The 15010-nt window shown below is 44.8% G+C and overlaps 2 protein-coding genes across 2 annotated transcripts; one reads left to right on the top strand and one right to left on the bottom strand.

Moving 5' to 3' along the window:
• Positions 1–3177: 3177 nt before the first annotated feature.
• CCR75_001682 (uncharacterized protein) lies at positions 3178–3606 on the bottom strand (the record flags this gene model as incomplete). Its single annotated transcript, XM_067959783.1, has 1 exon — positions 3178–3606. The coding sequence occupies one exon, from the start codon at positions 3604–3606 to the stop codon at positions 3178–3180; it is 429 nt and encodes a 142-aa protein (XP_067814773.1).
• A 910-nt stretch (positions 3607–4516) lies between these two features.
• CCR75_001681 (uncharacterized protein) lies at positions 4517–6274 on the top strand (the record flags this gene model as incomplete). The annotated part of the gene is made up of 1 exon (XM_067959782.1): positions 4517–6274. One exon carries the CDS (start codon positions 4517–4519, stop codon positions 6272–6274), a length of 1758 nt encoding a protein of 585 aa, XP_067814713.1.
• Between the last annotated feature and the right edge of the window lie 8736 nt (positions 6275–15010).

Genomic DNA, 15010 nt, shown 5'->3' with positions numbered 1-15010 from the left:
ACATGGCCCGCTTTTACTCGATCGGTAAAGAATTTATCGATCGCAAGTACTTGTTCACGAGGCAGTGGCCACTGCTTCATGACACAGTACTTCGAGCCCGGTTTGAGCTCGATCTCATGTCGAGTGCCTTTATCCTTAAGCAACTCGCATAGAACTGCTTCAGGGAATACATCCCTGAATTCTATTCAATCCTCGTATAGAGGATTTGTCTTGAGTGACTCCCAAGATTGAGTAGTATATCTTTCAATACGATGCTTCGCATCGAGAACACTTTCGTCCATCGATGAGCTGCTGAGAACCCGTTCATTTTCTGCAAAAATTGCCGCTGACCGAATGTCGGTTACGTAATCGTCCTCTGTGACGAGTACGCAGATCTGCTTGATTTTACCACCATGCAGATCTCTCAAGAACCGCTTAGGTTTTAGGGTTGGTAATTGAGTTATCTCCGAATTTAACTTCGGAGGCGCATACAGGTCAAGAGTATAAGCGCCTACTCTTGAGCCGTTATTAACCAAGACATTTGATGTCTCGGTTTCTTCCTGGAATTTATCGACAGGCTACCGTGGGTTAATCCCTCGGCATCTTGAAGTCTAGTAACTTCTACCATTTGAGGGGATTTCTCCTCAAATACGTGGGGACCTCTTCCCTTAACGTCTTCCGAATGGGATTGCGCTATCACAGTCGGGTCCTCTTCGGTCGACTCTCTACTCGACCTAGGATCATCGTGTTGTCCCTTTGGGGCAGCCGGTACACTCCTTGAATGTCGCCCACCAAGCGTACATTCATGTCTCAATCCACTCGACCTTTTCGAGTGGTGGACCTTCGGCGCTGCCTGTGCATCAACATAGCCGCCGGCAGCTGACTCCACAATGTGATTGGTAATCACACTGTGATCTTGTGCAGTTTTACTAACGACCGTACCACAAGTGAGGCCATCGCACTCACTCGTAGTACATCCACACGCTTGTGGACGCTCCAAGACGTTCATCAGATGGCCATCTGATGAACAAGTGGCAGGCATCTTTACAGATCGATGCTGCAAGCTGACTTTTGGCTCATACTTTCTGAGCCAAGGTAAACCTAGGATGACATCAAATTTGTCATCCAATCTAGCACGATGAAATCATCATCATGCTGTATATCTCTTAACGTGTAGTGAAATTTTACTACGCGTTTCATTACTGTTATCGATGCGCCTGTCGCTAGACGCACCGTCATCCTCGTTGGAGGGATGTCGAGCTCAACATATTTGAGCCTACGACCCTCTAGTGACTGGCGACAAATAAAGTTATTCGACGCCCCACAGTCCACTAGGGCTCTAAGTGAAAAATCATTTGTCACTTTCAACTTCAAGATGATGAGGGATACCGCATCACCAGGTGCAGAGACACATAATGATTGTGTGTCTGGAGCAACTTTAGTCAAGAGATTTGCAAATTCTCTTGAGGTTGCTGGATCAGTAAGGCGTTGCGCCCCTACTGACCCCGACCGTTTTTTTGGCGGTCCGTCTCGCTGTTGCGATTTCGCAACAACGTCGGACCCGCGACCGTTGCCCTTTTCAGCATTCGGTCCAAATTTATGTTCAGTACCTTTCGGTAATGGGCGTGGGGCACTACACTCATGAGCGTAGTGTCCTAATTTTTGGCAGCGATGACATTTCTGCAATCGCTTATTGCTCGAAAAGCGAGGTCTCTTGCTTTCGACGTAAGAGAGATCCATGGGTTTTGGACCTCCTAGCTTGTGTCGTCTTGGAGGACGATACGATGACGAACAAGCTCGAGTCTGTCTCAAGCTAAAGTCCTCCTGTTCCGCAACGGATATTGCTTCTTCAAGCGTATCCAGTTCCAAGCGGAACAGGTGGGTCTTTACGGGACCATCCGCAAGACTCTTAGCGAGTTGTATGTGCTGGGCATATGCGTGAACATCACGCTTGCCTTGCTTGAGTTTCAGAGGCTCTGAACGAGCTCTAAACTCAGCCCTGGGCAATTCAAACGTCTGTTTGAGCCGGGCTTTTAGAGCCTCTAGCGACCCAAAAACATATGGGTCGCGCAATTTAAGGCCCAATTCTTAAGTTTTGGCAGACCTGCCAAATTTGATTGAGCGAATACGACTTGCATTTGCTCGTCGACGATATGACGTGCCCTTATGGCATTGTCCAACTCGACGAAACATCTCAAGAGGGAGTCTTCTTCGACTCCCCTATATTTAGAGATGTCAATCTTTAAGGTTTCGGGACGACGCGTGTGCGTCATCCCAGGTACAGGGGTCTGTACCTGTTGTAACCTCGACAGTTCTGCCTGTTTAGAGCCTTGCTGATTCAGCAAGGCTACCTTCTCCTTCATCTCGTCAAGTTCATGTTGTATCAACTTGGCGATGGCAGAATGGACGGCATCTCTGTCCAAACCGGGCAGCATGGGCAAGATGGCATCGTTTCCTACGGTCGAAATCATTCGTTCGACCGCACTCCTTTCTATGTCACTTAGAAAGGAGTAGCTTTCACGCGAAACGTGATGCGTATTCCCACTATCATCTGACATGTCCATGTTCGATAAAGGAAATGTGGTCCTTGGACGTACTCCTAAGTGCTTCCAGGTGTATCTGGGCACTACGACGTGTACTGCTTCAGTACAATCCTCTTCGCACTGCTTCAGTTGCGAGTGGTGCCTTACGTCACTTCACGTACACTAGTACGTGCAGAGGAAGACTACTCCTTAAGACAATTACCTTAAAGAGGTTAAATGAAAACTGTATTAATATAATTATGTTTCTCTTTTTTCCATCTGTAAATGCTAACTCAATTATAAAATAATACTAAACATGCAATTGAAATCTTATCTGTCTCTCTCTCTTTGTTTATGTTTACAGCTGATAAGTCTGCGGGATAAATAGATATAACGGCTTATACCTATTTATGAATAAGATTTTCGAGCATTACTATATAAAGTAATATTCTCCAAATATTATCTAACTTTTAGATAATATATTAATTAACAACCTTAAGTGTTATTTTCGTGTAACGATACACCATGTTACACATACCCTGAACAATGAATTTAAATGATTTATAATTCGGAGTTGTTAATTGCAAAATGGACAAATCGAGCTAATCAAGGCAACGGAAATCGATTCATTAAGGTACATGCGAACGACACTTTGCCCAGTTTACTTCAGAAATAATCAAGTTTCTGCGTTTTCGTGATCAATCTTTCGATAATTCGTGAAGTTTTCAGCTCGGCGATGGTGGCGGGAAAGTTTTTCCATACAAAAGCTGCTGTAGGAATTTGGTGATCTTGATGGACCAATAAAGCTTTGGAAGTTTTTTTTGAATGTGTTTTGCTCAACCATTAGATGTTGTACAGATCCAGTGACGGAATTGAGTGCTTTAAGGTTTGGCGTCCATTTCTCTTTATAGTGGAGAAACTTGACCCGGGCACGATTGAATCTAAAATCTTTTGTGAAGCTGCTGTAATTCGTTGCATGGCTGCGAGGAGCACTAGCATAAGGGAGAGTTGACCCATCGAGTGATGTCTTTGGTTGAAACTCGAGGCGCTCCAATGGATGAATGAGTTGACTGGTGACTTCACTGCATGTTGCATTCGTGGACATGGTTGATGCAACATTGGAAGAGAAGCAGTTCAATCTTTGATGATTTGGCCTCAGAATCCGCCAAAATAGCCATTTCCTGTCATCAACCAGGACGTCCTAATCGACTATGTCTGCGCTCGCAACATTAAATTCGATTACAAAGATGGACACGTAATGCTGAAGCTTCCAATTTAAAGCAGACCTCGATCATCGATGTTGAATGTCTTGGGCAACGGGATGCTGCTATATATGATGGAGTACAATGTCAAGTATCAAATAATTATTTGGTATTTGTATGCCTTCAGCTGAGGCTAGGTACAGGAAGCACGGACAGTAGGTACGTCTGGCGGAGATTTAGGACCAGTCACACAGCTCTTACTTCATCACTAGCTTTAAATTAAATTGATTGTCTATATTTCGAAACGTTTATTGAATGATTAAGATCCTAATGAATTTTGACAACGATTCCAGACTTTGAAATTTTCATAAAATCAATGCACCGGATTTTTGATAAATGCAAACCGACTTACAAGGATTAGATTGTAATTTTCTCACCGATCAGACTTGACCGCTGGCTCTAACTGTCTAGATTTCGACGGCAGACTTTTGCAGTTTGCACATACCACTTAAGATGAAGCGTGTTCTTCACACCTTCCATTCTTAAGGTATAATACACTAAATCGGTGCAGCACACCTCTTACGCTGAAGTACATGCGGGTAGTTTCTTAGCGATAAAAAAAAATCAGCGTTGCTCATGCTGCTGCGTGTTCCAACCGTTGTTCGTCCCGACTGCCTCCCCTTACAGCGAAATACGAACTCGTAAACTATCACTTCAAAGAGGGCAATCTGTATGAGAACCGCCTGTTTCTGACTATGTGTGCATGTCGCATCTCATACTCATCCCGCAGCCTGCCACAATAAGTTTTTTGCAATGGAGGATGCTGTGATTCTTTTGCTCATGCTATTCGTCTTGGTGATGGCCTCCTACTTGATGGGTCGCCACTCATGCATGTTGCTGTCTCAGAGCAGTTTTGCACTCATGTTCGGGCTTTCCGTGGGCCTCTTTATGATAATGGGTGGCAAACACGCTGCGCTACATACACACCTGAACTTGGACAACAGCCTCTTTTTTAATGTGCTCCTGCCTCCAATTATTTACGAAGGAGGCTTTTCAATCAAAAGCGCCGTCTTTTTTCGGAACTTTCCGGCCATTATGAGCACAGCCGTACTAGGCACTAGCATCTCCACGACTATCACAGGCGGTGTGCTATATCTCGCAGGTGTGGCCGGGATGGTCACCAAGCTTTCGTGGGTCGAGGCATTTCTATTTGGAACGCTGATTAGTGCCGTGGATACAGTGGCAACACTGAGCTGTTTTGACAAATTAAACGTGCCACCTTTACTGTTTAATCTTGTGTTTGGAGAAAGCGTGATGAACGACGCCGTGGCAATCGCGCTGTACCAGACACTGCACAAGTGGGAGCCTGAAAGCACTTTTAGTGCTAAACAGTTATTGCATGTCACTTTGAATACGTGTGGTATGTTTGTCGGGTCTTTAATTGCAAGCGCGCTAATTACACTAGGCGGCGCCTTCCTCCTCAAGCGCAAATTCTTCGCAACGTTGCGTTACTACCCAAGTTATGAGATTTCGCTCTGCCTAATCTTTAGCTTGCTAACATATTTTGTTGCCGATAGCTTGAAATTTAGTGGCATTGTTGCACTCTTTTTCTCCGGTACCATGACCGCGCACTATCACTTCAATACATTGTCGAGGGAGGCGCAGCATGCGTTTACACACCTGCTGCATACGTTGGCTTTTGTGAGTGAGAACATCGTATACGTTTTTATGGGTACTTCGGTAGTGATGATTTTTGCCGGTCATGGTGAAGAAAATGCCGGTGCTTCATTGCGTGTGGACGACATTGATTGGTCCTTCATTGGGCTGACGCTTGTGGCGTGCATAGCTGCTCGCTTTTGCAATATTTTTCCACTTTTAAGCCTCTGCAATCTTTTGCGCTCTCCTGGAAACCGAATTCCAGTCAAGTTTATGAGTATTATTTGGATGGCGGGTCTCCGTGGCTCCATGGCCTTTGCGCTGGCAAAAAACTGGAATTACATTGGGCTGCATGGAACGTCCCACCGTCGTCTCATTGAATCAACGACGCTTGTGGTGATCCTCATTACGACGATCGTCATTGGAGGATTAATGGGTCCGTTGCTGATGAATCTCCATCTTACTGGCAATGATAAGAAGCGTAGCCACCTAAGCCTTTCTGACACAGATAGGAGCTCGTCAGAATTTGACGCATTACGCTTAGATACACGAGCGAAGTACCACGTAGACGGTAAGGTACGGGGTGCGTTGGCATTTCCGGAAGAAAAGCAACCCAATGAAAATTCGAATGGTATAGGAGATGAAATTCCAATTCTTACCCCGCGATTGCAATTTCTCGACGACGCGAGCAACAGCGAAGACGGATTAAACCCATCTTCGCCAACGCACCCCGCTGTCGAGAGATCGCGTGGCGATTCATTGACTGGCGCCTTCTTTCGCAATTGGCAAGCATTTGACACAACCTACATGCAGCCAGTGTTTGGTGGATCGACACAGCGTCGAGCACAGCCGGCCTCCTTTGACAACCCCAGCGAGATGGAACTTGCGAAGACCCAGGTAGATGCGGTCTTGTAAATAATGTATCTGGACAGAATTAAGTTTGTGCAATTGAAAATATTTCTATTTTATTGTAACTAATATCACATTATGAGTTTGCTTTTATAGTTGGTGTGACATGTGAAATAGTTGCCGTATCGCTTGCAAAAGAAATCAAGGAGCGAGGGTTGGAAATTGTTCATTTGACTTGGTTTTAATAAGAGGATCATTGGCGTTTTAATAAACTAGGTGTCTGGGCTTGCAACTACTTGCAAATATATACGAAGGGTATACCTCTGCCAGTTAGGATTGTGGATTCATAGGGCATGTTCGTCCAGTAAAATCATTAAAACGATGCTATGCTGAGTCCTGTCTATATTAGTTAATGTGGACGAGCGGACAGAGATTGAAATATGCAGCAGAGAGGATAGCTGTAACGGGGTGTATCGGTACATGAAATTAATACTTAAAGGTTGTTAATTAATATATTATCTAAACGGTAGATATTATTTCAGAGGATATTACTTTATATATTAATGCTTCGGTGCCAGAAATCGGTAGAAAAGCTTCAAGTTAACCGCCATCACTCTCGACACCCGCTTCAATAAACCATGCAGCAAATATATCGAAGAAAAGAACGTTGGCAAAAGAGGGTGGAAACTTTTCTATCGCTCTTTTTAAGCCAACGCCAAGTTGTACTTCTGGTATATCCAGAGCGTAATGACTCTTTCTTTGCTATTAATTGCCAGTAAAGTGGCAGTCACTGGAAAGCCAAGGTACTTAAATGCAAATAGAGACGCTTAGACTGAGATAAGTCAAGAAGAATTGTGAGTTACGTATTTGCAAGATGTCTTGTATACAGCGCGAAAGCTAAAGACGGCAGTCAAAAAAGAGAGTGCACCTGCGGAAAATTGTAGGGAAACGCGAGCATCTTCGGCACCTCTGAAAAGAGAAGCTATCTTGCCTTACAGGAAAGGCTACTGATGCTTACTAAGCAAAACAAAATTATGTGTCTTGAACATGGAACGGTGTTTCGTATCATAAGTATTATTCCTATATAATAAATATTATTTCTTTGAGAAGAAATAAAAAAGTAGTATTAAAGACAAGATTGTGCGGTGCGCAAGTAGGCGCCATACATATTTTTATTAATATAATATAGTCAGTAGTAGATAGAAGATCGTTACGTAGAAACTTGATAAATAAATACCGTTTTACTTTTTTTCTATTCTAAAGCTTAAGAACTAACCTTTGGTTGCTGAAACTACTTAGCTACCTGTAATCTTCCTCTGCACATTGTGTACGTGAAGTAAGCGAGCCACCCCACCTTCACTGTAATCAGTATACGTTGACTAGTACTGTTGTCAGTACTAGCAAAGGGTGCCCCGTTACACCTGGTAGCACTTCATAGTCCGTTCAATGGCCCACGCACGTTCCATCCAAGATAGACATGTCGGATGATGAAAGAGGGGCCTCTTAAGCCCCTCAAGAAGGCTATCACGCAGCGCGTGAAAGGCTCGCTCATTTGAGTGAGAGTGACCTTGAATGGAGGGCGATCGAACGCATGAGTTCGGTCGTAGGCGGGCCAGCCATTAGCGCAATTTCTACAAAGAGACGAGCAACATGCGGCTATAGCCGATTTATACAGCATGAACTCGACGGGTCCCAAGAGAAAGTAGCCTTGCTTCACCTGCAAGGCTCTCAACACACATAGGTGTGGAGAGAAGAGGGTGCTCAACAGCTGGAACTGTTGAGACAGCAGCATGTATATGCTGCTAATGGGCCGACGCTTCCGCGTCGACCCGAAAGCTTAAAAAGGCAGTCGAAGGCGACTCCCTTTTGAGCTGGTTCGTCGAATTAGATGACGCCATAGAAGCTCATCGTATCAGTGATGATGCGACGAAAGTGATATTTGGCATGTTCAACTTAGCCGGACGTACCAAATCTGGGGCCTTGGGGCTCAAGCTTCACGACCCACTGGTCTTTGGGGTCGTATGAGGTCTTTATGACCCGGCTCAGACAAACGTTTGAGCCGCCGCGTGCCGAATTTAGGGCTCGAGCCGAGCTCCTGGACTTGAAGCAGGGCAAGCGTGGCATTCACGCTTATGCCCAACATACACGATACCTGGTCAGTTGTATCGCTCGCAATCCAATAGATGAACAAACACAGGTACCTGAGTTAATTAAAGATCTTGCAGACGGTCCTGTTAAGACCCGCCTGTTCCGGCTAGAGTTAGAGTCGCTAGACCAAGCGATCTATAAAGCTGAACAGGAGGACTTAAGTCTTAAACAGGCTTTTGTCCACTCTGGTGCTTATCGTCCACCGAGACGACAAGAAAACGGGGTCCAGAACCCATAGATCTATCGAATGTAAAGAGCGAGAAACCTCGCTCTTCAAATTACAAACAATGTAAGCATTATCAAAATCAAAAGACGGGTCATGAAGCACTGAGCGAAAATATCGACCCCCAGTAGGAATAGCAGAGGACGGGGATCCGACGCTGTTGCGAAATCGCAAGGGCGAGGCGGATCGTAAATAAACGGCCGGGTCAGTAGGTGTGGAGGGCCCTACTGATCCGGCAACGTCAAAAGAATTTGCAGGCCTTTTGACGAAAGTTGCTCCTCACACAAACATTGTGTGTAGGGGATGAGGTTAACCTTATCACCCTGAAAAAAGAAAGGTTAGCGAAATTGCCGTTTAAGTATCTTGTCGATTGCGGGGCGTCGAAAAAATTTATTGGACGCCAATCGCTAGAAGATTGCAGACTTAAATTATTGAGCGCGATATCGCTCTAACGAGGATGACAGTGCGCCTAGCAACTGAACAAGTTAAGGGGTAAGCAGCACGATGATGGTTTAATCGTACTAGTCATGACAAATTTGATGTCATCCTAGGATTACCATAGCTAAGAAATTATGAGCCATGTAAAAATCGGCAGCATCAAGCCGTGACGATGTCTGTCTCTTGTTCGTCAGATGGCCAACTGATGAACGTCTTGGAGCGTCCACAAGAGTGTGGATGTCCTACGAGTGAGTGCGATAGCCTCACTTGTGGTTTGGTCGTTAGCATGACTGCACAAGACCTTAGTGCGAATACCCAACACATTGTGGGGTAAGTTCCCGACGGCTGTGCTCAAGCACAGGCAGCGTCGAAGGTCCACCATTGTGACGTGGACATAGTTACCGATGGCTGTGCACAAGCATAGTCAGCGTCGAAGTCGACCACTTGATTAAGTTGAGTGGTACGAAACAAGGATGCTTGCTAAAAATGCAACATCTAAGAAAGTTTAAAACGCCAGTCTATAAGAGACAGTGCAAAAAAACTAGACCGACTGGAGAGTCGATCGTAGAGGATCTCACTGTGGTAGCGCAACCACAGCTAGAGGCAGTTGGGGATGATACTCCCCAAATAATTCCGTGGGAAAACGTTTCCAGAAACCTGTGGTCAAAGGTCCCCAGGTACCTTTGGAAACAAGTTCCAAAGAAGAAACTGAGGCAATAAACGTCATACTAATTAATGGATCAAGTGTAGGCGCTTATACACTTGATCTAATAGCGCCTCCAAAGTTAACTTCGGAGATAACTCAATTGCCAACGCTTGAACTGAAACGGTTCTTGCGTGATCTGCGTAGTGGAAAAGTCAAGCAGATCTGCGTACTTGCCTCGGATGACAAGTACGTGGCTGATATTCCGTCGGCAATAGTATTCCCTAAGAACGAACGAATTTTTAGTAGCTCATCGATGGATGAAAGTGTCCTCGATGACAAGACTCGGATTGAACATTTTACGTCCCATCCTGGAAGTTTTTAAAGACAAACTCTTAATATAAGGATTAATAGAATTTAAGGATGTCTTCCCTGTATCGGTAACTTGCGAGTCGCCTAAGGACAAAGGCACTCGACACGGAATCGACCTAATCCCAGGTTCGAAATACTGTGTCATGAAACAATGGCCATTGCCTCGTGAACAAGTATTAGCCATCGACAAATTCCTTGCCGAACGCTTAGCAGCGGGCCATGTAATGGAATAAATTTCCCCACATAGCTCTCCGACTTTCTGTGTGCGTAAAACAACATGAGGATGGCGGATAGTGCATGCATTCGATAAACCGAACGTTGTCACTGTAACGGCTCAAACGCCGATACCACGAAAAGACGTAATGATTGATGGTGTGTCAAAGAGTGCTATCTTTTCGTCAATGGATCTAATGGATGGATTCTATCAGATCCTTTTGCGTGAACAAAATTATCCGTTAACAGCAGTAAGCACCCCACGCGGTATGCTATGAGCGTTGCTAGTTATGCCACAGGGACTTAGTAACGCCCCTGCAACATGTAACAGATGTGTTACAGATCTGTTGAGACCTGTGCGAGAATTTGCACCGAGTTATTTTGACGATGTATTCGTCCATAGCCGGGCTATGGAATGAAAGGCGGACGTGGAAGTTTATAAAACTCACGTTCATAAGTGTCAGGTTCTTACATTTATGCAAAAGCATAAGTTGAAAGCAAATCTTAAGAAGTGTAAGCGAATAACACGTCTTCGGTGCATCGTTGGTATACACGGCGTGCGCCCTGATCCCGAAAAGATCAAGGCAATCACCGACTGGACAGTTCCAGTCGATGTCAAGGGACTTAGAAAGCTCCTTGGTTTAGCGGCGTACTTGCACAAGTACTCTCGCAATTATGCAGAGATGACAGTTCATCTCTCTCGTCTCTTTAATTAGACGAGAAATGGTTATGGAACGCTGATTACCAGCGTTCCTTTGAAGGTATTAAGCAAAGCTTGATGCAATCGCCACGCTGGGCGATTGCAGATCAAGATAGACCATTCTGTGTGGTCTGTGACGCCAGCGATTTTGCAATCGGCTGATCATTAGCGCAATATGACACAGACGACGCGCTCCGCGCCGTCTGTGATCAATTGCGTCAGCTGCAACCAGCTGAACGCAATCATCCAGTGCAGGACAAGGAACGCCATGCCATGAAATACGCACTGGCTAAGTTTAGGGTCTATCTCTTGGGAGATAGACGTTCATTGTATAGACGGACGATGCGTCTTTACGCACGGCCGTAAACAGTCCACAGCTCTCGCAAAGAATGGCTAGATAGTTGTTTTCCTTCGCGGAGTATAACTTCTCCGTGGAGTATAAATTAGGACGACTTAAAACGTCGTCGCTGATGCCCTTTCGCGCTGGTCCGATTTCGAGCCAGCTGCGCAAATCAGCAGTGAGCATAAGGCCACTGTTGCAACAAGAAATATTCCGTCGTCAACGCTACTCGAAGACATTAGAAGAGCTTATCAAGATGATAAGTCCTATAAGGGTTGATGGATTACCTTAGGAATCTATCCCAACAATCCTTAAAAGGATTGCCGGAATCGTATAGATCCTCAACAGATCGATACACAACAAGCAATCGGCTACTGTATTACAAAGCCATTGCTGGCGGCACACTCGTGTCGTCATCCCCACCCATAATGATTTGCGTGTACGCATCATGTATGAGTGCTACGATGCACCAATAAGTGGTCACTGTGGACGTGAAAAGACCTATCTCACGATATGTCGCGACTTCTACTGGCTACGCCAGTATGATGTCGTCCGCAAGTACATACGTGCTTACGAAGTTTGTCAAAGGGTGAAGCCCAATCTTCATTTCATACTCCGTCACAACCTCTACCTGTTCCGGCAGAGTATTGGCAGTCTGTATCCATGGACTTCGTCTTCGGATTTCCCATCGACGAACATAAGAACAATGGTATTCTTGTTTTTGTTGATTATTTTAGCAAAATGGTACATCTTGCTGCAGCACCGGAGTCGATCACAGGCAAGGGCTGCGTTCGTGTCTTTGTTGACACGATATTTCGACTCCATGAGTTATCCCTCGAGCTGGTCTCAGATCGAGACCCTGAATTCACGACAGAATTTCGGCAAACTGTGTTCAAATTACTTGGAACACAGTTGAAAATGTCAACTTCTGATCATCCTGAAACAGATGGTCAGAGGAGCGGGCAAACCGTATTCTCGAAAAGATACTTCGCGGATACGTCCACTCTTTTAAGAGTTGAAGCGAGTTCTTGCCGATGGTAGAATTTGCCATCAACAATATAGTGCATGCTTCTACATAGCATACACCATTTTTCGTGAATGGCTTACGCCACCCACGTATACCCACCTTGTTTGAGTGAGACTCTTATTTATTAAAGGGTGGGAGAGACTCGCTTGAGCAAAGAAACTGCTAGCTCTTGCTTATTAATCATTAGCACTAAGGTCAATGCGAAGGATACCAATGTTGATTTAATTAACATTGAAGTGGACAAACTCAGTAATAACAATAATGCTATAGCTGACGTTGACAACGATGCTAAAAGACTTAAAATCGAAAACAATATAATTAACGAGAACGATAATACTCTCAATAATGAAGAGATTGATATCTCTGCAGTGCGAGCCGGTCGCACTAAAAACAAAAATAAAACCAAGTCAGCAGTTGATTTCTTGTTCGCTAGAGAAGCAGTTGTCGGTTTTGTACAGGAATCCACCGCTGATGCGGTGGACCGACAGAAACGGAACTCTAATATAAATGGAAGAGAGCATGAGAGTAAACATATTTTATTTAATGTTAATGACCTGGTCCTACTGTCTACGGTATGCCTACCAAAAAATGTAGCGACGAATGTAGGCGGTAATAAATTACTGCCCAGGTATATCGGCCCTTTCGTGTACTACATCGCCAAGGCAATGCGTACACGATCGAGCTGCCTCGTAGCATGTGTACGTATCGCCAAAGCATGATGGTTCCGAGCCACAGCGTTGTTGTCTCGGAAGAAAGTATGATTCTCATGAACCAGACGATTTACTCTTTCCTCCACGGAAGAGATCTTCTGACGAGCTGTCACCAATTCTTTATGAGGGGAGTGATGTCCGTTAGCTGATCAGTCGCAACTTGCGCACAATTTCATAATGGTCACGAGAAACATTATCAACCGTCATCGCTAACCACCGGCGACGGGATCGCTCGTGATCAATGTCCTCCCTCAATAGTAAAGGGTGTGATCCAAATCACGATGTTGATTCGGGTTCGTCAAATGAAGCGAACCCGAATTTCCCCCCCCTCCACATTCATTGACGGATTCGATTAGTGAAAAGCGTTTTTTTGTTGAAATCTTGTCCCACGTGAGGTAAAGGGTGTTCGAACGAGATATCTCGTTCGATGGTGAAGGTATCCACCCTCGCATGGTAGTTAGGAACCTCGTTCTCAACTGATGTTGGCAGTACGACGAGACCCATCCTCCAAAACAGAAAGGTCCATCGAAAAACGAGCGCTTCCCGCGCTCGTAAAAGGATTCGACGTTCTCTATCCCTTGACGCATATCGTAAGAGATGAGAGTCCTCCAGTGAGGATCTTTGAGTGAATATTCTTCCTTAGGGGCATGGCCTGCATTCTAAAATAGCATGGGCATGAGTCCCCCACGAGAGGAAAAGGCATCGATGAAAAATTCCGTCTCATCCTCACCAGGCTTCTGAAGCCTGAATGAGTCGAATAGCGGATTGGGATATCGATCGTTGGTCATACCAGACCAACGAATTAGGTTATCCTTAGAGGGCAACCAAGGCATTATTTCAGGAGCGAACCGCAATGTTAACGTTAACGTTAACTTGGCCCTTGTAGCGATCCTTAGAATTAATCCTTTCCGGGTGATGCAAGCTAGCACCACCACCAGCACTCTTCCCTTCGCGACCACTTAGTTCTTGGTGTCGCATACTCACGTCACCAAAGTTATCATCGCCCACGAAGTCATCATCAGATGACTCTTTACCAAAGAGGTCCGACGAGTCGAACAATCTCGTCATCACCTCTCTGGTTGTCACGTTAGAAGCCAAAGGTTTAACGGACTCGGCCCCGACTGATCTGGCGGCCTTTACAGTAGCCACTGAGTCGGGCAATGACGGTGACTTGGACCAGTCACCTGTAATGTCATCAACAGATGACATGTTCCAGTCACCTCCAATAGGAGCAGAAGGTGACGCATTCGCCGCAGTAGACGCATTAGCGTCTGCTGAAACATTTGTATTACCAACAGCTGCACTGGTCCGTGCAGCTGTTAGCTTTGCGGCCTCACGGGCCACACGCACAGACTTATTTGTCGCCAAGTTGATTTTGGTCAAAATCAATTAATGAAATAAGATCGGTATTTTGATTAAAACCAATAATGCAAAACTTACGAGGAAAGACATAATAGTTTTTCCTGCCACCCTATATCAGTCACTATAGTGACTGTTGTTTAGGGGGGCGATGTAACGGGGTGTCCCGTTACACTAGTATTATTTCGATAAGAGGAAAAATAAATATTATTTCCTATGAGAGGAATAATAAATATTATTTCCTGTGAGAGGAATAAAAAATATTATTTCCTATGAGAGGAAATAAATAAAGAAGTATAAATTGCTGTCTCTATTAATTTTAACTTAAAAAGTTCCAATATTGCCAAATTTGGTAATATTAATGCGACAAGACATTAGCTTTATTCATGGCTAATTTCAGTCTAAATCAACTTCGCCAATCGTTATAAGACCCTAATGTGCGGTGCGCAAGGAGGCGCCATACATGGTTAGTTACTAACATAAAAAGTTCAGTTGTAGATAGAAGATCGTTACGTAGGAAGCTAAATATATTAATACAGCTTTACTTTTCTCAATTGTAAAGCCTTAGTCTAGACCTTTAAGCTAAAGACCCTTAGCTTCATAAGATACCTTCCTGTAGCGGAGCTACC

This window comes from Bremia lactucae, linkage group LG10 (genome assembly GCF_004359215.1).
Source record: "Bremia lactucae strain SF5 linkage group LG10, whole genome shotgun sequence".
In the NCBI taxonomy this organism is placed as follows: Eukaryota; Oomycota; class Peronosporomycetes; order Peronosporales; family Peronosporaceae; genus Bremia; species Bremia lactucae.
Note: the sequence above shows the minus strand (reverse complement) of the source record. Positions and strands in the feature narration are given on the sequence as shown.